Source organism: Ixodes scapularis, unplaced genomic scaffold (assembly GCF_016920785.2).
Source record: "Ixodes scapularis isolate PalLabHiFi unplaced genomic scaffold, ASM1692078v2 PGA_scaffold5__190_contigs__length_132052651, whole genome shotgun sequence".
Lineage (NCBI taxonomy): Eukaryota > Metazoa > Arthropoda > Arachnida > Ixodida > Ixodidae > Ixodes > Ixodes scapularis.
Genome location: NW_024609880.1, coordinates 59,154,049 through 59,178,681, shown reverse-complemented (window position 1 = coordinate 59,178,681; position 24,633 = coordinate 59,154,049). Strand labels below are relative to the sequence as shown.

Below are 24,633 nucleotides of genomic sequence, written 5' to 3'. Positions count from 1 at the left end.
CGTAACGAGCCGTTGCATTGCACGAATGCCCGGATGACTAAGATCATGAATGGAGTGGAAGATAGCTTGTCGAAACCGTTGAGGTATGTATGGCCTAGGTGGTACCGGTTGACACGCCGCAGACAAATTTGTAGTTGTCTTGTGGCAGTATGACGGGTCGGAGCTGCAGAGATATAGAGGACGCTCGGAGTTTTTGCAGCTCGGAGTCTTCCTGTTGTGCGGAGGCCAGTTCCGAAAAACTGACAACAGGAGGGAATGAAATACCCTCAATTAGTGAGAGTGCGCCTGCTGGCGTGTTGTTCGTTCCGGCGACATGGAGTAGATCAGTGGTATACTCGGAGATGTACGAAGGGTCGCAAATTTATCTGGCGGAGTAGGGCTTGTCATTCCCAGCGAATGCGTAAATCAGAGGCTTGTGGTCAGAAAGCACGTGGAAACCTCGGCCTTCCAAGGAGTGCCGGCAGTGCCGAGCGCTCGCAAAAATTGCGAAGAGCTCGCTTCCAAACGTACTGTAGCGTGCCTCCGCAGGTTTGAGCTTCTGTGAGAAAAATTCAACGGATTCCACCCATTTTCGTTGTACTGCTGTAATACAGCGACGACAACAACATCGGACGCGTCTACCACGACACGCGTCGGGGCGTTTGGCATAGGACGCACGGGTAGTGTGGCATCGGCAAGGGCTTGCTTCGCCGCGGTGAAAGCCTCCACTGCGCAGGTGACGCATGATACTTGTGTCGAAGACTTGCTCGGAGCTCGAAGCAAGTCTGTGAAAGGATAAATGATTTGTGCGCAATGTGGGGTGAAACGCCGATGAAAATTAGTGAGGCCCGAAATTCCCGCTGCTTACGTCAATATTTGGGTTGTAGGAAGTTTCGTATGGTTTCCGCCTTAGATAGGAGAGGTTCCATGCCATCGGGAGTGATGCGGTGCCCTAAAATTCCAGTGCCGTATAGTACCAAAGGTACACTTCGCCACATTGTAAGCCCGTAATCGCGGAGGCGTTCGAAGAGCAGGTGCAGATGTGTTGTGTTCTCCTCGTGGGATTTGCTCGCCATCAACAAGTCATCCACGTAGGCAAATACAAAAGGCAGCTCCATGAAGAACTTCGTGAAGGAATCTCTGAAAGGTTTGCGCGGCGTTTCTCAATCCGAAAGGCAAGCGAACGTACTCGAAGAAGCCAAATGGTGTTGTGATGGCTGTCTTCAGAATACCTGCAGGCTTAATCGGGATGTGGTGAAACACCTTCACCATGTCGATTTTGCTAAATATAGAGGTTCCTGACAGGTGTTCGGCGTGCATGTGAGGTAGTGGGTAGCGATCGGGTTGTGTGTGGGTGTTTGGCGCCCTGTAATCACCGCACGGCCTTCAGTCCCCTGGGTCGTTCTTAGGAAACATGGTGATGCCCAAGAGCTGTCGGATGGTCAAATTATGCCTAGTTCTTGCATATGCTCGAACCCTAGTCGTGCTACTTGCAGACGTTCGCCAGACAGACTACGAGGGCGAGCAAAGACGGGAGGGCCGGAGTTGACGATGTGGTGTGTCACTGCATGCGGTGGCGGCTCTGCCATGTTGGACGACTTCGTGATTTCAGGGAATTCTTTAAGAACGTCTGAGAATCTCGAAGGAGGCAGGATGTTCCGGATGCAAAGGGGAGGTAGAGTTGTGGACACGCCGTTGAGAGCAATATGAGTCTTCGTGTCAACAAGGCGTCGATCATGCATGCTGACGTCCAGATCGAAGTGTGAAAGAACATCTGAGCCTCATATGGGGTAGGTCACGTCAGCAATGATGAAAATCCATCGAAATGTTTTACGAAGCCCTAAGTCCAGAGTCAGAGATGATCTCCCATATGTTGGAATCAGGGATGGGCAAAATACATGCAAATATGAATCGAAATACAAATATAAAACTACTTCGTCAAAAATGTATTTAATTACAAATCTAATTACATTTCCAAAAAAACATTTAAGTACAAGATACAAACACAACCAAATGTATTTGGTCTCCTCCAAATACTTTTCCAAATACATTCCTCAAATTTTGCAGCAGCGACTTCAGGGCACCTGCAACTGGTTTCTGGGTATCTCATTTTAATTTTGCATCGCACACTCAAGAGTTAGTGTGCGAGGCTCTAGTAACGTAACAGAAATATAATCATAAAAAAAATGTAATCAGCTTGGACGTAATAGGTGAAAAAGTACAGGGCTTCAAGCAGCTTTTTTTGTCGATTACATTTTGGTATAAACCAACAAAGAACCGAGACGACCAAGACGTGCAGCACTAGCTAGAGAATTTTTTATTGTTGCGACTCGCACCAGTTACGAAAATCTAGACAACCCGTGCATTTAGAATGTTCCAGGCAAACATATAAATGAAAATCAGGCTGGAAATTATCACAAGTTGTCACAGGCACTTACTTAGCCAGTCTGCCTGTGAACGTCGATTTCGTCACTATTCTTGCCCTGGACTAGCACCGTAATCACAAAGTCACGAAACGCTTGTGCTTGATTGAGAGGCACTGCATTCGGTGCAGAATGTAGTTTTCTCCCTGCTCTGGACAGTGCCTTTAAAGTAAAGCCGGAGGAGAAAAAAAAAAGCCCCATAGCCGAATAAAGGATGAAGACCATATATCTTACAACCACATGCATAAAAACAAGAATTATCGTGACAATATATTTTAGGGATGTATTTTCGCTCGCAAAATTGCAATTAATTACAATTGTATTTGAAATACCCACGTTTTAGTATATAAATACACACGTCAAATACATTACCAAATTTGTAATTAAATACAAATGCAAAATACAAAAAGTATTTGAAATACGTATTTCAAATACTTGTATTTAAAATACTGCCCATCTCTGCTTGGAATCTTTCATCCGTTTGCCGCGATAAGATGCGAACCGGGCAATGGACGTCGCCTCTCTGCATTTGTAGTTGGAAGGACACACATTTCAGCTTCTGTGTCGACCAGGAAACGGCGGCCCGTTATTCGGTCTGTGACGAAGAACAGACGGCTTGTTGTTGGGCCGATGTCACTTGCGGCCTTTAGTGACGGGCTGGAGTGTTTTCCTGCAATTCGCACGGCTGTTGCCCCTTACGAGCGTCGCTACCGAATTCCTGTTGGTACCAGCAGAGAACGTCTGTCTGTCGTTGCCAAGGTCTTTGACGTCGCGAGGATATACTTCTGCGCCGACTTCACGAGTCGTTTCTCTTTGTACTGAGTGCTGCGACGGCTGCTGTGAAAGTGTCGATGCGGGCTTCAAGAGCCCGCGTGGCGGAACACTGATGAGCGTTATCCGTGACGCTTGACAGGGCAGGCGCAGCATACTACGCGATGCGGTCAGCCATCTCGGCAAGGCGATCTAGTGGAAGATCGGTGGCTGGTGCAAGCGTCATGAGAATGCCTTGTGGCAAACGCTGGAGAAACAATTCCAGCAGAATCGGGTTGCTCTAGTCCGAAGCTTGCTCACCTAACGGCTGGCGCATGCAATTAAGTAGCTGAGAGGGTCGACGGTTGCCCAGCTCCTCTCTGTTCAGGAGCTGCTGTAGCTTTGAAGCCTCTGACACCGTCTTCCTAGCGATGATCGTCCGCTTGATGTGGTCGTAGGCGTCGATAGGAGGGGGAGACACCGGTACGTCGTCCAGCTCATCAGCCATTTCTAGGGCAAGAGCGAAAACCACATGGTAGTAGTGGGCGGCCTGGCTTGTGATGCGCCGGAGGTAGAATTGTGCTTCCACTTGGGAAAACCAGGCCCGAGGGTTCTTCACCCAGAAGGCTGAAAGGTGGAGGACGACGGTAGAGAAAGCTCCGTCGCTGTTGGAAGAGGGACCAGCACCACTCTGGTTCATGTTGGTCGGACGTCCATAGTCACGAGTTTGTCGGCGGTGTTCTATAAACGCCGGAGGAAAAATGCAAGCGTAACGAACCAGAGCTTTGGCTCGAGTCAACTTTCTTTTCGTTATTTCCCTGGCTCCCAAGTCACGAGAGCTGGCAGAGGCTTGCGCTCGCGATAGCCAGCAATGCGAGTCTAGCGCATATGTCTGTGTCGCTATAAAACTAATTCGAGCTATGTAAGTCGGCACTAATGTTGTTCTTTATAGCAAGTTGAGCAATCGCGTAGGAAGATAGGCAGCACAATATATCCTGGAACACAGAAACATATCTGAAATCAGTATGTGCAAACATCGTAAACAAATCGTATATACACTATTTCGACAGCCCAAGACAACCAGGCATAACTGGAGACGGTTACAAAATATCTAAAACATAATGAGGCATGTTAAAACATCGAGACGTCAAAATGACATAGAGTTTTTGACGACGTTCTAGCATAAGTTGAAAACTGCAGTTCAATTTTTAAGGATTAATTTTGTCTGGTCTGGGAGCTTTAGCCCAGTGTCGAAATTAAAGCTTTCAGTAACCATAAAGAGCATTGGAAAACTTGAGGAGGGCAGTTCTTGGTGAGAAATAGAAGCACTCGTGCACTGCCATTCGCAGGCTGTTTTTATGCCGTTCTGAAGTTCGAACAAATCAACAACGACAACCTTACATTCATATCAACAAACAAAATAGGCTGTTTATAGAGTTACCGGCCATCGCTTAATAGCGTAACTATACTTCTGAAACAAAAACAAAATGCAGGAATGGCACGTGCGTTGGGGGCTGGATCGTTTGCTTCCTCGCCTAGCGTACTTGCGACACGATATCTTTGCCAGTTGTGTAAGCAACTAGGACAGTGTTATAATTCACGCTGTTATCTCGACCAAGAATTTTGAAACATTAAAAAAATTACTGCTGTAGGCATATTTATAATTTTTCTATAAATGCGAATGTTACCATGAAACTCATTGACATTTACGACACTATTGTTGATAAAATAACAAATGAGAGATAATAAAAAAAAGAATGCATTTTGTATTTTTGTTTTAAACAAATTCTGACGGAGAGGGACGTATTTCGCATATCGCGGGATGAATGTTCAGCGTTCAAAGTTCAACTGTCCTTGAGGTCTTTGCATCTAACATCAGCACCCTCTGGTGCGTGATAAGCGTGAAAGGGGTAACCGAATTTACGTCGCGCACAACTTAACTGGTCACTATAATTATTGAATTTATACTGTAGTAAAACGTAATAGAACTAGATGCGCAGGGTTTTGAAAAAATTTATACCTTCCCTCTGCGCAGTGATGTGCGGACTGTGTTTCCGTATATTAATGCTTGCTTTCAATTAAAATTTCAAATATGCTTCTTGTTTTTCAATAATCCTGAATATACATCGTTCAAGTAAATTTATTTTTGGCTGCAGCTGTAAATATAGTTCGAGCATTTTGCACGCTATTTACTTACTTCCGAACACGGGGAGCTTATAGCGGCAAGCCTGTGAAACCCCAGTATTTTCGATGATTCTATTAACGTCTAATTCGACTGGTAACGTGTTGTAATTTCGTTGGGTTGTATATATTTTAAAAAAAATATTCTTCAAAAACGAGATGAAATGTATGGACACGACATTCTATCTTCCGTGCTGCAACACGCGCCTTGCAACTACAACACCATTTGAATCTCCTTGGGCACGTAGTAATTGTTATTCACTTACAAAGATTTCAAGAAACTAAAGTCAATGAAATATTTTTTGCCATGTCATATTTTTCAACCTCAGTGCCATACGATTAGTATTCATAGCCGCTGTAGCCACTGCGGCTCTAGTCGACGTGCTAATAATTTTGAAACCCTGTTTTAAGATTTATGTTATCATTACTTGCTGCACCTTGATTACATAAGACAACCATGACGTCTTTGAGGCAGACTTGAACTTAGTTCAACTACTCTACTCAAACTACTGTAGTTTAACTACTTTTCCGAGTAACTTGGTAACTTTCAATTACAACTTTATATGGGTAATTAGTAGTTTAAGTTAACTACTTTTTTTTCAGGTAACTTCTACTCAAATTACTAACTACTTTCGAAATCTAGTGCTAATTTTTCTCATCGCGAAAGTTTGAGCGCATAAATGAATAAGACGCCGGCAGATGAAGTGGCATTCCCGAACAAGGGGCCCCCTCACATTCCGTTCCCACGCACTTATACTCGGCAGCCGTAGAGACTGCATCACAGGCGTCCTTGGGCCAAGGTGGCGACGAGCAGCCAAAACATAACAGGCTCGCACGAACGCAGAAAGAGATGCTTAACACGCCCTGAACGGTATTGACCTAATCCGGCAATGTACTATCGGGGAAAAACGAAATGCGAAAAGAGCAGCGCGTGGCTCGCGGTACAGGCTGCGCCGCCTGGAAGTGAACCTAGGGGCGAGGGTGCGTGGCCTACTTCGATGTGTTCAGGCCCCTCGATTGGCGCTCCCCCAGCTTCGGCAGTGCGCCTCTCAGTGCGCTGAAAGCTGTTAGCGCTATCTTTGCCTGCTCGGCGAGTGCGGCGAGCTGCTTTGCACCGCACGCGCTGAGCCAGCAAAGATAGCGGTGATAGCTTTCAGCGCACTAAGAGGCGCACTGTTGAAGCTTGGGGAGCGCAGAGGGAGGGGCGTGAACACGTCGGAGTAGGCCACGCACCCTCGCTCCTAGGCTCACTTCCAGGCGGCGCAGCCTGTACTGCGATCCACGCGCTCCTCTGTTCGCATTTCATTTTTCCCCGATAGTACGCAGACGCCGCGCCTCCACCTGCAACCATGAAAGACGGGGACACTCCGAGAATGGTTGTTGTTTTCATGTTGTCTGCCTTTAGTGAGTTCTGCCTCAAGCGGTTTGGGGTTCCACGGAAGCCGCCACTGGAATGACCTCGCAGCTGGGCGCCTGTTCCCATGGTCGCCTCGTCGTCAGTGCATGCACCTTTGCAAAGCCGGACTTCCCCGCACACAAATCCAGACACGGATAATCCGTTCTCAGGAGCACGTTACCGCTTCCAGCTGCAACTGTACGAGCGACGATGCTAGTTCACGTAATCCTTCGCGTCCTTCCGACCTTCCATGCCAGGGACACCTCCTCGTTGTTGAAAACGATTTACTCGTCGGGCGTGTCAATCGCGTCAGGATACCGTAGTCGCCGGCGAGGATTGTGAGTTGCCCTTGGGAGATCCTGTGTTGGACCCGGCGTTTCATCTTTTGCTAAACCAAAGCAATTTGTTTTTTCAGCAGCGTAGCACTAGCATTGCAACGAGACGCGCAGTCGTTCGGATGATCTCATCGTTGTGGCGCGAGACTTGAACCCTTGACGGTCAGGTGCACTCGCTCAGCGTACTCTCAGATCGTCGAAGGAATAAAGAGGGGCCAGTCACAACAATTTATACTTGCCGAAGAGAAAAGAAAACAGGAGTAGAGTTTGTTATAAAAAACACTCTAGGCGAGGCAAGCCTCACATGTTGGCCTGAGGTGCCGACACTCGCTTACCCGACCCTGCACAGCCTGTTTCTCAACTTCAACGCTGCCATTCCGTCCAGCGCGTCGGTGGAACGTCTTTTTAGTTTGGCTGGGGGCGTTTTTAGGAGGAAAAGTGGAAAATCCTCCTATCAAGAACTTTCAAAGTCAATTGCTTCTGCGAGCGAATAAACTATTTTTGGTGAACAAGTAAGCCCTATAATTACTGCATTTATTTTAGGCTAGCAGGGTTTTTCACGGATCAAAACTGCTGTTCATTTTGCTACCACAAAAATATAAAAAAGTAACTTCGAAAGTAACTTCAAAGTAACTCGTTACTTTTTCTAGTAGTTAGTAGTTTACTCAATTACTATTACATCTGCGTAATTTCTACTCTACTCCAATTACTTTTGGCGTTGATACTCAGTGACTTAACTACCTTTTTTGAGTAATTTGTACATGAGGTAACATGAATATTCACGTTGAACAAATATAAAATAAAAACTTTCAGTGTTTGCGTATCGCTGTGCGACACAAAACATAAACAAAAATATGTTGCTGCGATATTTTACTTGGGCTTTAACTTGGTGGCAGCACGTGCATCCGATTAAGCATGTGATGCCAATAAAAATCAGTTTATCTGGGGGAGTGCAGTACCTTCTGAGATGAAAACTTCACGGGAAAGAATCCGAGGGAAAATATTTATTTTGCCTCGTATCCTTGCACTGCACTTTAATTTATTTCGCTTATTTCCAGAAAAGGAAATCATTATTTTAGTATAGCATTGAAATTATGATATCATCCTTTATTTCATAATAGCGATACAAATTGCTTCTACTTCGAACGTTAACCACCGTAGACACGCACTTTTGTCCAGATAATCGCGCGGCAGCTCAGGCAATTAACCGTAGGGAGATTTGAAGTAGAGTTATATATTTCAATTGGTGACAATGTGGCGAAAATGTTTTACCTGGTTTATTGTCTTGGTAAATAATTGTTTAGACACTTGCATCTATATGGTGTGGCGGATTAATGGCGCACGTGTAACGACAACAACCCAGAACAGACAAGTACATCATTTAGAGGGGATTACTTAAAAACACATTAATACAGACGAGTCAAAAGGAAAATATTGAAAACTGGTTTTATGATTGGAAAAAAAGTATCGCTAAGTATTTCATCTCAAAATAAACAGAAAATCGTTGTGGGCTATTCTGGAATTCACTACGATTGAAAGATTAGTGAAATGGAAAAAAAAATATTTGGCTTACGTACCCTTCACTTCATTTGACTGAAATCAGCGCAAAAGTAACACATAATACTTTTTAATACACGGGCAAAGTATAGTGAAAGCACAGTTTTTGTTTTCCCTTGATTTACTCAGGTGAGCCAATCTTTGTACAACTTTAGTGATAGCTTCAATCAACTTCAAGCACCTCTGTAGTAAATCCTAGCGCGCTACATTCAGAACCAGATTTATGGCATTCTTTCAATCTACCATAGCTTTGACCCTCACAGTATGTTAAGATTTCCACGCTCTTCAGGGGGTACTTCCTTGATGAACGACACTTCTAAAATTTGTTCCGCTGCAATGTTCTAGAGAACGCCACATCGTCAAATCAAGCCTATCCTTATTGCTGCAAAATTAACGCGGATGGAAGCCGAACCTGAAATGTAACATAGATGCTGGAGTTTAAATGTGCCGCAATGCATACATAAAATAAAATGATCTGCCATGGCTCTACCCGCGAGTGCCTTGAAACTAGACAAATCCGTACAAGGTGATTACGAATATTCTTTCTATGCTAAAATTTGTGTCATGGCTAACTATGCATTGAAAAAAGAATTGTTCATGCCGATTTGATTACGTCATTTGTACACTGCCTGGAGGGTAATCGGGCTTACACATTCAGTGTAAAAGAAACAAGACAACGTTTTTCATAGCTCCACAACGCACTGCGTGCCTGGCGACAGTAATTTCAGCTTAATTTAAACCCTAATCGCACTGCAAATGCGCCTTCGTATTCCGATAAAACCGGGTACTACAAATTGCCGCATACATTATGGGTGCCTTATTACATTTTATCACTTGGTTTTGAGTTTACAGATATGTTGCAACAACGGCACATTCATGTATCCTCCGGGGTTGTCAAACTGACCAAAGCAAGAGTAAAATGTGATCGGATCGGCATGCCTCGGAAGTATCTATTGCTTCTTCCGAGGGTGCGTGTATCATCTCGAATTCTTCAGAGTCTTGTATTGATGGAACCCTTTGTGGTACCTGAAGCAACTGCGTAACTTATGAACATATTTAGTTACACATCATGTCCGAGAGCGGATAACGCTACCATTCTGCGGAGTCAGTCAAGCAGTGTATAAAGTTTATCGTCACGGCGCTCGCCCTGTCTGTGCACTTTTCGTCGCTGGCTAAATTGAGCATGCACAAAAAAAAAATAAAAGCCGTTTACAAACCCCTGTAACGCCGAATTAGAGCGCAGCTCTTGAGGAGGAGGAGGGAAGGGTACTGAGGGGGGGGGGGGTATACCACTCCTCTCTCCTCCTCAACTCCTCATCCTGCCTGTTATTCCTCCCTCCGAGCGGCGTCGCCGTCGCCGTCGGCGTAACCGTGAGATCACGTGACCTACGTGACGTCGAGTGACCTTCGTGACCTCACGGGGGACACGTAACCTCACGGGGGTCACGTAACCTGATGGAATCACGTGACCTCACGGTGGTCACGTGACGCCATTGGGGTCACGTGACCTGACAGTTACGCCGACGGCGATGCCGCTCAAGCCGGAAACGGGTGCCTAAGAGCTGCGCTCTAGAAAGCTGAGGACCACGGTGTACTCAGTGTGCATGATTCGTACAGCCGGCGATCGAAAACGCACGGAAACCACGAGATCCGTTACGAAGAACTCTTGGCGCTGTTTCATAGGGTACAGCGTATCATAGAGTCGGCTAAGCTTGGACTTAGTGAGAAACATAACATAAAGTTTGGTGTTTTCGGTTTAAGTTGATAAACACCAGAACACTTGTGCCGAATTTATCTTTTCAGATTTCGGTTTTAAGTTAAGTAGATCAATGTATTAGAGAGAATAGTACGACACTCGTAATATGGGTGTCTTTTTCTTACTTCCTCTTTCTTCTTCTGGGGAGGGGGGGGGGGTGTTGTTTTGTAATTTGGTGACAGACTTTCTTATTGGTTGATGCTTACTTCCGGATCGACCCATGTTATGCTGAAGACGGTTAAACAATAGAAATATATTTGGGGTATGCATTGCTCCCTATTTGTGATCGGGCTTTGTGCACCAAGTTCTTCAAAAGGCAAGAACGAAAATACAGTATACGAACTTAGGTTCAATGTACGTGCCGCACATATCCCAACCCTACCCCCACCACAAAAGAGAACAAGAAACGATCACCTCTTATGGATAACTAATTGTAATAAACCTATACATTCAATGTTTAGGTTTATCAATAAAAAACGGAAAAACTACGTCGAACTTTGAAAGAATAAAAACCAAAAACGACAAATCTTAGTTATTGTTAGCGTTTCGTGTTTCGAGGGTTTAACCTTCTTCGGATTCGGCAAGTTTTGCTTGGGGGAGGGGAAAAGGGGGGAGTGCACTTGTTTGTGTTTATTATTGATGTCGGACAAAATATCGACATTTAGCGCGTTTTGTAAATAAAAACAAGACCGGGGTGGTGAAAGTTCCATACCTCTACATGGCACGCGGGCAATACAAATAAAGTTTAAAAAAGTTCACTTACCGACAACTGAAAGAAACAAGAAAACGGCTGAGATAATTTAAGAGAGGGCAACCTCCTGGACAGTTCAGTGTTGGTTGTGTTCTGAGTAAACTCAAAATAAGCCTGCAAAAAAAAAATATTTTGCCATTTTTGTTTTATTTGCTGACACCTACAAATACGTGCACACCGAATTCACTTGGATTTTATAAAACTCAATCTTGGGCTATTTTTCAAGGTTTATCGGCATTAACTGAAAAATAACTGAATTCTTATTGTGAAGTACGAGTAATTTACATTTTTGGACGTGCCGGGTTGGTTTCGTATGACGGGCACGAATCCAGCTCTCACACGAACTCCTGTAATCACCTGTTCTTTGAATCCCGACATTGAAGTCGCCGCATATGATTAGGGGCATATCGTGGTTCCCGGAGTTTATGCAAGAGTAATTCGAGATTGTCTTGCGGAACTGACCTCGCATGTCCACGACCTTGAGCAGAAGCTGTAGAGTCATGCATGGTCTTAATTAATAAAATAACAGTACGCTTCGCCTTATGCGAGAGGTTCTCGCGCTGCGGTCGTTTACGTGAGCTTTGTCATAGGATACCTTAGAGCGAAGAGCCGAGTCTTATTATATCCACTACGCTATATATTTGCTCCTGCGTTAGGTCGCCACGTTATACATTCACTGCGCTTTCTGTTGGTGCGCTGCAAGATTAGAAAAAAAACGCGGATTATAGCATCAGCCCTGTTGCCTTCACAAGCCATCTTCGCGTGTCGCTGGCCTCTTTCTGACCCTTGTCGCCTATTCTTTTTGCACATAAGAACCACACGTCACGCTTCAATGATTTCATAATTGCGTGTAAGAACTGAGTGGCACCAGGTTATACCATGGTTCTGCTCATTATCGTGGGAGCAGAGTGCGCATGCTGCGTTTTAATGCGAAAGCATTAACTGGTCCCATGGAGCGAATCCGGCGTTGTTTGTAACCGTCTGTAGCAGCGAAACGGCAGTTAATTTCCCATTGGCAAAAAGCACGGCAGTTGAATTTCCATTGGCCAAAAGCAGGGCAACCCAGATGGTCCGTGATGGAAGCCGGCGGAGCGCTCAAGGCCAAAGCGAACGGGCCTCTGAAAAAAAATATATATATATATATTGCAAAGCACGGCAACGGAAATGCATCGTCACGGAAGCCCTGGAGGTGGCGGGGCTCGCGGGTACTGCGCAGTGGGGGAGCGTGATATCACCGCCGGAGTGCATATGGCTCCATTGTAACGGCGTCATCGTTTCTAAGCATCCAGCCGAACTGCAGGCGCCGCAGCAGGAAGGGGGGACGCCGCAGCGCCGTGTGCAAAAGGAAATCGTGTCGCGCTGCTTGTAGGAATGCGCTGCGTGTAGGAATGCTTTCGAAATCCTACACGAAAGCAGTCTTCAGTGTCCACTTTAGTCTTTTATTTCGGCGTGTTACCAATAATAAATTCAAGAAATTGTGTATTTTTACACTCCGTTACTATCGTGCAAGTGGATATCAGAGTTCCTGCGATATGTGCGTCCTTGTTGAGCTTAGAAATGTGTTTTGTATCTATAGAAATTTAAATAGTTACGAATTTTCACGGTGATTATTTGGTACACGCCCGCGTGAAAGGTTGTGTGTCGAGAGGGTACCCAGAGAGCTTTACAACACAATTGCGAGTGCTTTGGACGAGTGCGAGTGCTTAAACTCAGTGTATGGCTTGAGCCATACAACTGAGTTTAAATAAGGCGCGTATTAATTTGTATCCGGAACAACGTAAGACCAATACAGTTTGACTTGGCAGGAACACACGTAAAGCTTGCGCGACTTTGAGAGTCATCAGGTGAGAAGCGGATGAAACTCAACTTCGACTAGGTCGCGACCAAGAGCCGGTTTTTATAGTTTGCGCGGCTCAATGGTTCTCGGAAGTCTAAGAGAACCTTTTACAAGTTAACGTTATTGAAAAGTTCAAAACGTAATCCGTGAAGGACACGCCCGCTAAACGTAACTCCATGCGGAATGGTTCTGCAGTTGCTTACACTGCAAAGCCCTATCTCGGTCTCGGCGTTGCCACACAAGTTTGTCTATTCAAAGTTCTAAGCGTATCGGTTCGTCCACTGGTCGCGGTTCATTGTCTACCCACCAGAGTCTCGCAAATCTTGCCGCTTTCGCCTTCTCGATGCTCTCGCGAATCCTACCGGATGGAGCCAGCGTAGTACTCCGGCGAGCACAGCTGCCAGTCGCGCACCTGGTCCGCTCTTCGAGTTTGGTTCGGTAAAACCTACGAAATGCACGACGAACCGCTGCAAGCTCTCGCGATTCGTCGTATGCTTCTTACGACCGCGGACCTCACCGTTTCGCATTCGATTCGCTCTCGTAACCTCTACGATACGGAAGCGACCGCAAAGTTATGGGCAGATCTTGCAACCAACCACCTAACTTTCATGTGACAGGGTCACGTATGGTGGGTGAATATGCTTGTATAGATATCAAAAGTTTCAAAAGCATCAAGGGCTTCAAAAACTCGGAGAATGCCACCGCCCCCCCCCCCCCCTTCTCCTCCTTTGGTGCGTTGTGGTCCGCCCCGTCATGTTGTGATGACAGGCAAGGAACGACGCGTCGTCATTCAAAGGCCAGCGGCGCGCGTCGAGGATCTCCAGCTACCGCTTCTTTCTGCATGTCATACGTATTCCAGCTACTTGCGCTCGATCCCTTTCGCCTCCTCATCCTTACGCGGAAAAATCTGTCGCGCTGCGTGCTATGTAAAGCTACACTAGTGCGGTAAGGTATTTAATTACAATGCATTATGACGAAACGTGCCTTCCATACCATTTGTAGGCTTAGGTATTGTCCGCTCGGGAAACTATATGCTTCATGGTTCCCTTGGCCTACTTGTAATACTTTTCGTAAGCATCGAGCGTAACGCTTTTCGAATTAAATTAGGATATTAAACACAGTCTGTGTAACGACTTAAGGGCATTCGGAAGTTCAAGACAGTCGTAAGGGTATCATGCTGTCAGTGCCTTCCAAAATTTCGTGGTAGAACAAATACACACACAATACGATTTGATAATGACTCTTTATTGTTAGACTTCAATGATTAATTAGGCACGTTTGCCGAGGGTGTAGGTAAGTGGAGCGTTACCCAGAGAGTAAGCCACCGGAGAGGCATGCTGAGCGTACACGACTGGCGCAGCTTGTTGAGCGTAGGCTACCGGACCAGCGTGCACAGCATGCAGAGCCACAGGGGAGGCATGGACAGCCTGGAAAGCCACTGGGGCTGGATGAACAGCTTTCAAAAGAACTGGAGCTGGGCCAACAGCCTTTACAACCACTGAGGCTGGGCGTACAGCCTTCACAGACACAGGATGTGGGCCTTCAACGGCGGCGGAGACGGTTGTGGCGTCGGCTGGCTCAGAAGTTTTGGTGCCTGGTTCGTTGGTGTTGACCGTGGCGCGAAAACCAGCAGCGTCGGCGACGTAGTTGACAGTACGATAGACACCAGCGGCGTCCGTGTAGCTGTAGGAGCCAACCTTGCCATTGAACTCGTCACCGGTTTCTTGGCGTGTCAGACGTGTACCAAACTCATCAGTGTTGTCGAAGGCGAAATTGTAGGGTTGAGGAGGCTATAGAAAATAAACACATCAGTAAATAAATAAGACATGGGGAATGCAAATTAGCTATAACTTATTTCCCGTAATATATTTTCAACGAAATATAACTATATTTTATATTTTATGGAAATACTGTCATGTCATGTTAAACGGACTTTTTAAATATGGGTGTCCCGCTGTATAGACAACATGTATGTGGGTGAACATGTTTTTTGTCTCTTTATTACCACCAACTCTCATGAAGAAGCCAAAGTTAGGGTGCAGGCGAGCTTGTTAAGATCTGACATTTTAAACCCTGGAAAGGGGAGAAACTGTGAGATGAGACTCCACGAATCCTCAATTTTAGATATCTGAGTTGTCCTCTCCTTTTATTTTTTCGCTCTCCTGGGTTAAAAATGTCACATTATGAACTCTTTTTTTTGAGGTAAGGGCAATGCCCATATTGAGGAGACATGACAATATCTTTATAGGAAAAATTACTGCTACGTTTTGTGCTTTAGTAGGCGTATTCGTTTAAACTCGCGGGACGGTATTAAGAATGTAAGGTCCAAATGTACTTAAAATTCGGAGAAAAACAATTTGAGGGAAACATATCGAGCAATATATGGCTTTCAACGCCGCATATTGTGAACAACGAATGTTGATGTGATCCGTCCGTATTCAAACGTGTTCCTGTTGGAATCGCACCAATAGTATACTTCAAAGGCCGGCAAAATGGCCTGGAACAAGAAAGTAGAAAAAATGCCAAACGGTATGTCGAGTGTGCGGCTAGCCTCTGGAAAGGGTGGTTTACATGGGGTGCAGCAAACGTCTGTCCAATGCGGAACTGTGAATATCCTGTCCATGAGTGATGCCAAAAACACACCTAGCGACTTTTATTTTCTTATTATCTACAGCCTGGTTATGCCAGCCTGTATGTTTACTTACTGAATGTCGCTTTAAGTTAAGGAGTCGGATGAGCTCTGTTAATGCACTGTCCGTGGCATTATACATCAGTTAATTTTATTGCTAGCTGAAAGGGGTGAAATACCGCATGTGGTGCCCTCGGTAGGCTGTAGTATAAAACAGACTGCAACATTGCGACATAGGAAATTTCAAAGTCTATTCTCATCTCTTTTTAGCAGCTTAAAGTACCCGTTGTTTCTCGTATGGCTTTTGTGCGCCCGGCCTGAACGCAGCGGCCAGCACATAATTCCGCACAATATGTATCTTTATTTTAAAACTATACCTTGCATAACTAATAAGAAATGATGTCAGTACTCACGTTGTTCTCCACAGCAACTTGAGCAGCTACGTAGGCAGCCAGGCAACACAAAAGAGCCTAAAATACGGAAATATAGGGCTGAAACAATCCGTGCCACATGCGTAGGAGACATTTGAGGAGAAACACGTACTGTGACTCTAGAAAACTGAGGCTCTAATCTGGACGCTTGGAGAAAAAGTCGGCTAGGAATTCGGCGGCCGTAATTGGCTGGCGCCTCGCTTGTCATTGGCGCCGGGCAATCACGGCGGTCGCATTTTTCGCCGACTTTTTTGAAAGTGCCTAGATTAGAGCACCTGGACAACCATGGTGGATGTTGGACTATCCATAGAAATTATAGACTATCGAAACAAAGAAACACAATATGAGGCAATGATTAAACTTTTAAAATAATTACTAATTGATGATGTTATTCTAGTTTCATACAATTTAGAACAGATTCTTTTATAATTCAGACGCTTTAGCTGAGTGTCGGCAACAGAAAACTCTCAGGAACAACTCATCACCTTAGAGAACATGTTGGGGTCTGCTCGCTTTGGTAAGGAGTAGAAGTAATGATGCAGTGCCATTCCCGAGCTGCTTTTATACTTCTCTGAAACTCTAAAAAATGAACAAGAACGACAAGCTTGTATATATGCACATCAGGAAAGAGGCGATGTGTTCTGAGTACCCGGCCATTGCTTAAGCGCTTAACTAGAACTAAACTGAAAGAATGCTGGAATTTCACATATGGTGAATGCCCGATTCTTTTTTTATACACCTATGGTGCTGTCAATATCAAAGCTTTCAAGTTATATGAGGGCATATTTAAGTCAGTGTGTCGCAATTCACGCGGTTGCATTGAATTCAAATTTTAAGGTATAAAATCAGGAATGTTTGACGCTTATAAATAGCTTTTCTATTTCCAAACGTTTGCCTCTTGGTCCACATATTGGTTTTTCAAAATATATACGTATAACCCAAACATTGATATTCACGGCACGATTGTATATTACGAATATATACTTTACTCTAGTAAAACAACCGTCGCTGCTTCGTAAGACTACTCGCGTATTTTGCACGTGCCTTCCTTGCTTGCGAAAATTGTAATCAAGGAGTGCAGGTCTGTGGCCCGCAATACATGTTATGAATCTCTTAACGTGGTAATTGATTATTGCTGTTTGTATCGTCTTTTATTTCCACGTGGGTTTCCGAAATATTCTTCGATAATGATATATGGACAAGCCATTGCATGTCTTGGAGCGCAAATATTCCTCAAGGTGCAGTAGACATTGACCAATTGTCGCAACTGACTATTTATGATCACCAATTGCAAGAAATTTTACAAAGCAAACAACGAATTCTGTATGTTGACCTATACCAATAAACAAAATTGAAACAACCACAGAATGTGCGCTGCAACTTCAGCAGCAGCTGTGTCGATGTCAGAGGTTGTGCTTTAGGAGATTTTCTTTCAGTCAATTTAGGAGTTTGCATTTAGTAGAAGAGTTGTAGATGTGCTTTAGAAGACGTCCTGTTTTGCAAAACGCTTTTACAAGATGTTCTTTTGGCAAGGATATGACACTGAGAGCTTTTCTTTGGTTAAGATTTTGTTATAAAACGTGGTCTTCGATAATTGCTTTTAGAGTACACGCCAAAGAATCTTCGAGAACCCAGATGTAGCGGTGGCAGCGTTTGCCGATTTAGAACTGCTTCTGTTGGGTAGCTTCGAGGGGGGGGGGGGGGGGGTGAAGTTTGATGGCGTTAAAGAAAGAGCAATAGCGCGACGGCAATATGGCGCACCATAGCAATGTAGGTTTTTATGTCCAGACGCCGCGGGATTTGCCGGAAAGGGTAACTACCTGCTACCGCCGTAAAATTGCACTATTGTCTTGAATGTCCTACAAAATAGCTCTCCAGCCAAAACAAACCTTGGTGGAACATTTTTCTATTTGTGTGCCTTTCAGTGGACAAAACAGGAGGTTAATATTTGCTCTCATAACGTATAATATAAAATTAAAAAAAAAATAAAGCCGTTTACAACTCCCTGTAACGCCGAATTAGAGCGCAGCTCTTGTGGAGGAGGAGGGGAAAGTACGGGGAAGGGGCTATGCCCCTCTTCTTCTTCTGCTCGCCCCCATTTAAGGAAAAAGTTTGCGCTAAATTTAGCTAAAAAAATTTTAGCGAAAACATTTTTCCATTATATTTAGCGGGGAAAGAGTTTCCGCTAGATTTAGCTGGAAATTTTTTTCGCTAAATTTAGCGGGGAAAATTTCCGCTAAACCTAGCGGGAAACTTTTTCCGCTAGATTTAGCGGAGAATTTGTTCCGCTAAATTTAGCGGGGAACATTTTCCGCCAGATTTAGCGGGGAAATCCTTACCCTGAATTTAGCGGGGGAAATTTTCCGCTAAATTTAGCGGGGAAATTTACCCATCATGCATCGCGCAGTTACGGCGACGCCGGCGGCGACGGCGACGGCGACGCCGCTCAAGCCGGGAACGGGCGCCTAAGAGCTGTACTCTAAAATAATGAGCTCTAAAATAATGAAGAATTAAGCCACCAGTCAGTAGTGCTTATAAGCTGCAGCGGATTTAGAATCTTTGTCGATCCTAATGGCAGGTTTTCATTTTCTAGATTGAAGTAGAAGCTTGTGAGATGTCATCACTATGCTCGTTTTCAATTTCTGTAATTACAAAGATGATGTATCGAAAAACCGGCAGAGTTATTCCGTTTTTCCCCTGCCTTTTTCCACCCACTTTCACTGTAAATGGCTAATAACATTTCTGCTATTATCAAACTAAGCATAAATGGCTGTGTCTTGTGACGGGAAAAAGTTGCTTTGTGATCACATAGGTCCGATTAACTAACGTACAAAAACTGATGAATTCCCGGTTGTGACATGTAGATGTGACAGTAATTGCCATGAACACTGAAAGCTTTCAGACGTCCCATGTACTTAAAAAAACACTAAAGATAGACATCACAGCCATAAAACTCCTTTGTTATAGCAGTCTTCTGAAGACCTAGACTTTATTATTCCAGAGTCGTCTCGTTGCCTCACAGAAATTATGATAGTAATAAGCTTTAAAACTACACAGCGCAAGCTACTATTTTTAATAAATAGACGCGTATGGAGTCATGATTCGAGACTGCCATAAAAGCTTGTCTTATAGCCACAAACATAAAGGAAACAACATAAGGCTGGTTCTCACACTTGCGACCGCTTAGGCGCTTAGGAATTTGAAGCCTCTTAACATTTCTTAAGACGAGTTAACACAATGGCGCCATCTATCGGGTAGTCGGAAACACGTGACATTACCGTATTTTTGTTTCGTGCTTCATTCTTTTGTTTTTGGGCTTGAAAAGTTTTTGACAATGTTGTAAACCACCATTTCTTAAATATAATCCGTGTGTATTATCTTGAAAACACCGTAAGACATTTGCTCTAGTGTTCTATTCTCGTTTAAGATCACAAGAACGAGGTCGTAAGCAAACGCAGTGTGTGAAACCGGACCTTTAAGCTTAAATGCTTGAATATCCTATTTGAAGGTTCCTTTAAAATTGCCAACTTCTAAATATGTTTCATTTTCTGGTAGCAGCTTTAGAAGAGATATGTCACAGTAGACCATTATCTAAATACTCATCGCCTATTCTATTTCTTTTATGTGTCTTCCTTTCTCTTGCATGTCTCAGGTTAAGCTGTGTCATGCTTTCACCAGCTCGCCCGCGTGCTAAAAGGGGCCCTTCGGAGCGTTCTGCGATGGTCTGTTTATGGCGGTAACTCAATCTACAGGCCCTAAGGATCCTAAAAATCATAAAATTACGGTCATGCGCGGCGGATTTCCCTATTAAAATTGCTATCAAACTCCCCGGCACGCCCCCCTTTCTGAGATGACCCCGGAAAACGGGAGGGGCATCTCTTTACGCGTCAGCCAATAGCAAGCGAAGGATTCCGGCGTCACTGCGCGTCACCAACGCGGCCGACCGCCGACCCGCGGAGGAATCTCTCGAACACGCGCGGATCGTCGTCAAGGGACCCGGACTTTGTGCTCCGCGGTCGTCGTTCGTCGCACCGCACCGTCGCGCTACTACTACAATACGCAGTCGCATTCCACAGATGCCAAGGAAAAGTTTGACTCGTTGACGTGGAAGGACCGCAAAGCTGGCTTCGGAGTCGGGATCCACGGGAAGAAGGAACACGTGTCCCGCAAACGCACGCCTGCAGACGCCCCGGGAAGCAGACGAGCCGACGCGCCGACGCATCACCCTTTAGCAACAAGCTTGTGGGGAGAAAACATAGTTCGCTGGTTTTGGAGCGATAATTGCGGACTATGTTTCCCGCACCACAATCAGTTTGCGTTTTTCTCAAACTCTAATTTACAACAAGCTTAAAAAGTGTTGCAATAATAACGTTCGCATTCACCGCGAGATGCAGCATTTCCATTGGTCAAGTTTTTGCGATGGGCAGGGAATGGGGGATTGTCTTCCGAGAGAAAATAGTCCCGATATATTTCTACTGCCATCTGCTTAATAAACGGTTTTGTAATCTAAAACTTGCATCTACAACGCAATATAAAAACATAGACGGACGATCGCAGAAAGCTCCGGAGGGCCCCTTTAAAGGCGCCCTGCAACGACTTTTTGCTGTGTTTTTTTTTATTTGCACCAAACCTCAGCGCACTAGCCGTAGTAACTTCATAAACTTTTTCTTTTCTCGAAATTCGCTTTAGTTTCAAAGTTACAGGTATAATAAAGTTACAAAAACAAGGAAAAAATAACCTCCTTCATGACGTTCCGGGTCCTCTGCGGGTCTTTTCCCGCGCCCTGGGACAGCGGTGACTGAGGAATGAGGGGAGGGAGGGGAAGACAGAGAAAAGAGGTGAGGCTGAGGACAGAGAGTTGCCCGGGAACGGCGTAGCGCCCTTTTTTGGGCTGACCAGGACCAACAACGTCACGATTTCGTCACATGCCGCTCGCGTTCTACATCACGGGGCGCCACCATAGGAGGAGGAGATTTCAACGTCGTCCGGTTAAAATACGACGCACTGATATACAGTTACTCAGTGTGTAACGGAGATATCGGGTTGCCGACCCATATCACTTTGGCTCGGAATACTAGAATGCTTGGCGCTGGTGAGATTGGTGAAAGTACTTCGAAAACTCGGACACCGCGTGCCGACCCTTTCGACTCGCCCAGCCCTGGATACCTTGAAGATGTGCCCCGTGTGTGCGTCCCTTGCACTGGACTTCTGGACAAGACTCTAGGACATTTCCAAAGGATCTCAGTCCTTCCTCGGCTCAGTCCACTTTCCTTCAACCGCGGTTTGTCGCTCCTCGTGCCCCGCTCGTCGGCTTTGGCGAAAAACAACCCTCCTCTCTTTTTCACAATGTTCTCTTCTATCAGCTGTTATCCCTTCAATCCCCCCCATCCAACGATAACCGTTCGGCCAGTGGCTGTAACTCCAACTTTGGTTTTTCCTCTTTTGCAAGACTTTTCTCTCTCGCTCTCTCTTTAGGGTGATTCCACGTCAATTCATGCAATGATGGTCCGGGTCATATTTTAGATATTTTTGTTAAAAATACATGTGAAAGCCATGTTTTTGGGAGGAACATTCAGCTAGATATGAACACCGTAACAATTTTTTTCGCTGAGATATAAAATAGAGAAGCTTGAGGTGTGGAAAATGAGAAGATTTCACAATGCTACTTTGCACAGTCGTCATTTCCTTATCGAACCTTTCACGGCACCATAACTTTTTTAATAGGTTTTACAAAGGTTATAAAACACATACGTAAAAAATTAGAAATATCAATAAAATATTTCTATGCAAACAAAAATATCAAACATGGCATAAAAACGCGTTTCAGAGACATATTCACAATTTTTTTGCAAATAAACCATCTTTCATAATACTTCACAAAACATATCAAAATGCTCGTATTTAAATATTATTTACGAATATATAAAGATAATATGCCCACCCTTAAATATATTTTTGTTATCAACGCGGAAATGCGGCTGATTTCTCAAAATGTGGAAAGATTGGGCGTCGATATTTGAAAAACTCCATCTTTTATTTTCTTTAAACTCCCCTTGGCACTTTGCAGTGACTTGAACTAACCTGTGATGGCAAAAGATTGAGTAACATATGACCTCCAAGCGGGAAAAGCTACGACAAACCTTCACTCGGAGCGAGCCGACGTCTTCGTCCTAGCGGCTTTGCCGCACAGCACCAAGCGTTTTGAGCGTTAGTTATGGCATGTATTTTATATTATTAAAATTCTTTTTTTCATCAGGGCTGAGTATTAGTGACGCGAAAATGGACTTTGAGCTGGAATACCATTAATTAGCTTACAATTCACAGGAACAAAACGGCCCCACTGTGCGAATTCGCTAACTATGCATAGATAAGCTTAAAACTCTCAGTTATGCGAATGGCCATGTATACATCCGACATCTCGGCATATGATGACTTCCACAGATGAGAAGCCTGGATTCCTCTCACAGGTTTTATAGTGGTCCACTCTGCTTGCTTTACCGCACGAAACTCTCGAACCCGTTCCACAGACAGGTGGAACATGCAGACATTAGTTACTTTTTTACTCCACAAAGTCTTTATCGGTGGCAATCGCTGAGTTGAGCGAAGATCTCAACTTGGTGAGCGTTGGTTCTTCCACCTACTTCATCACAAGCGCTTTCTCCGTGTCCAGTGGCTGAAAAGATCCATCTTGGGGAAGAGTGCGGCTTCCGAGACAATTCGTGGAATTGGAAGCGATTCTTGAAATGCGCCGCCGCTCCGTCTGATACAAAAATTATTTCAAAAAAGACTGGGAAATGAACATCAACATACTCTTTAATGGTCCATGTGGCTATACTTTGTTTCAGCTTCGGTCTGAGCGCGGCCGATGTTATGAGCCGAAGGGCCAATCAGACACCGCAAAAAGCGCAGCGTCATGGCGTGCTCTCTGCTCTTGAGAGGACTAGCCGGCGGAGGAGCGTGCACAGAGACACGGCGAATACCGGCTGGTCCTATCAACTGCATAGAGTACGTCATGACGATTCGCTTTTTGCGCTGTATGATTGGCCCTTCCGCTCATAACATCGGCCGCGCTCGGACCGAAGCTGAAACGAAGTATAGAAGAGCGTGAGCTGTGTCATGTGTCGTGTACCATCGGTGACAACGACAAAGCTTTGCGTGCCTTGCGTGGACGTAACCACACTTGTGGAGAGAGGCACAAGTTTTTTTTTCAATGAAAACTCTGCACTTCGGTTGGAAAGAGTACTGTCCATTTTTCCGCAAAATCGAAGTGGAACATCACTGCCTTGGGTGGTAAGGCGGTTCTTGTGTCATGTATCAGGCTTCGTTCAAGGTCAAGGATGTAAGATTGCCTCATATACTTTTCACTCTCCTATTGCCGCAGGAAGGCAGAAGTGTCCATAACCTTTTTGACGAGTTCGCCAGCGTCCCATAACGCGAAAAAGATCTCTTCGTCTTCGTCGAGATGAAGCGACTGCAGCGAGATGCTCTGCGTTTTTGGGCACTTTTCGCAACGGCGCAGAAAGCAATCGTTCTGTGGAGCGCAGAAGAGGTAGATGCGCTTGAGGTCGTCTTCAGTAAATGTCTTCTTTGGGGCATTTGTTATTGCCGTTAAAAGCAACTGAAAATTGACGCAATATATTCATGCGCACACCTCGTGCTCGGGACTTTTTTTTATCATTTTGGTCGTAGGGAATAAAATTTGGAGATGCCTAGTTCGGGATGGGGATGGTCCTTCCTAAACAGCTGGTAAGCTTCCTTAATAGAGCGGGTCATAAACCTTTTTACGACTTTGAAGATGTCGTTGATCATGGCTTTGACGACGTCCTCTTTGTTGGGGCTTTGAACAGAGCATGCGAGGTCGTCGCCTGTGTAGTACTCAATTGCAACCCTCAAGTCTTCGGCATTCGCCTTTTTCCCCATGTAGGGATCAGGGGTTGCCCAAACACCACCTTTGCGCTTCAGTTTTCATGTTTGATCAATCATGTAGGCAGTCGCTTCCGACACCAGACGCAATATTTTTTTCTTCAGGATGATTGGTGGCAGAAGCGCGTACAATCGCTTGCGTTCCTGGTGGGAACTACATGCCTTCAGCACTTCGCAAAACGCGTCAAACCACTCTGCGCAGTGCTCACAACTGTCTTCGAGTTCGAGAGTTTCGTGCGGTGAAGCAAGCAAAGTGGACCACCGTAAAACCTGTCAAAGGAATCCAGGAAACTCATATGTGAAAGTCATCATATGCCGAGAGGCCAGATGTATACATGGCCATTTGCGCAACTGAGAATTTCAAGCTTATGTATGAAGCATAGGTAGCGAATTCGCAGAGTGGGGCCGTTTTATTCCTGTGAATTGTAAGCTAATTAATGGCATTCCAGCTCAAAGTTCCTTTTCGCGTCACTAATACTCAGCCCTGATGAAAAAAAGAATTTTAATAATATAAAATACATGCCATAAATAACGCTCAAAACGTTTGGTGCTGTGCGGCAAAGCCGCTATGACGAAGACGTCGGCTCGCTCCGAGTGAAGGTTTGTCGTAGCTTTTCCCGCTTGGAGGTCATATGTTACTCAAGCTTTTGCCATCACAGGTTAGTTCAAGTCACTGCAAAGTGCC

General features: G+C 45.0%; 1 protein-coding gene across 1 annotated transcript; it reads right to left on the bottom strand.

The window, feature by feature from the left end:
• Positions 1-14,193: 14,193 nt before the first annotated feature.
• LOC120844732 (cuticle protein 16.8-like) lies at positions 14,194-16,522 on the bottom strand. The gene is made up of 3 exons (XM_040216654.1): positions 16,511-16,522; positions 16,008-16,064; positions 14,194-14,755 (listed from the first exon to the last, which is right to left on the bottom strand). The coding sequence occupies exons 1-3, from the start codon at positions 16,520-16,522 to the stop codon at positions 14,234-14,236; spliced, it is 591 nt and encodes a 196-aa protein (XP_040072588.1). The 3' UTR covers positions 14,194-14,233.
• Between the last annotated feature and the right edge of the window lie 8,111 nt (positions 16,523-24,633).

Coding starts and splice junctions, on each gene's coding strand:
- LOC120844732 (XM_040216654.1), bottom strand. Junction 14,756..16,007: donor AAGTTGCTGTGGAGAACAAC/GTGAGTACTGAC, acceptor TATTTTCTATAG/CCTCCTCAACCCTACAATTT.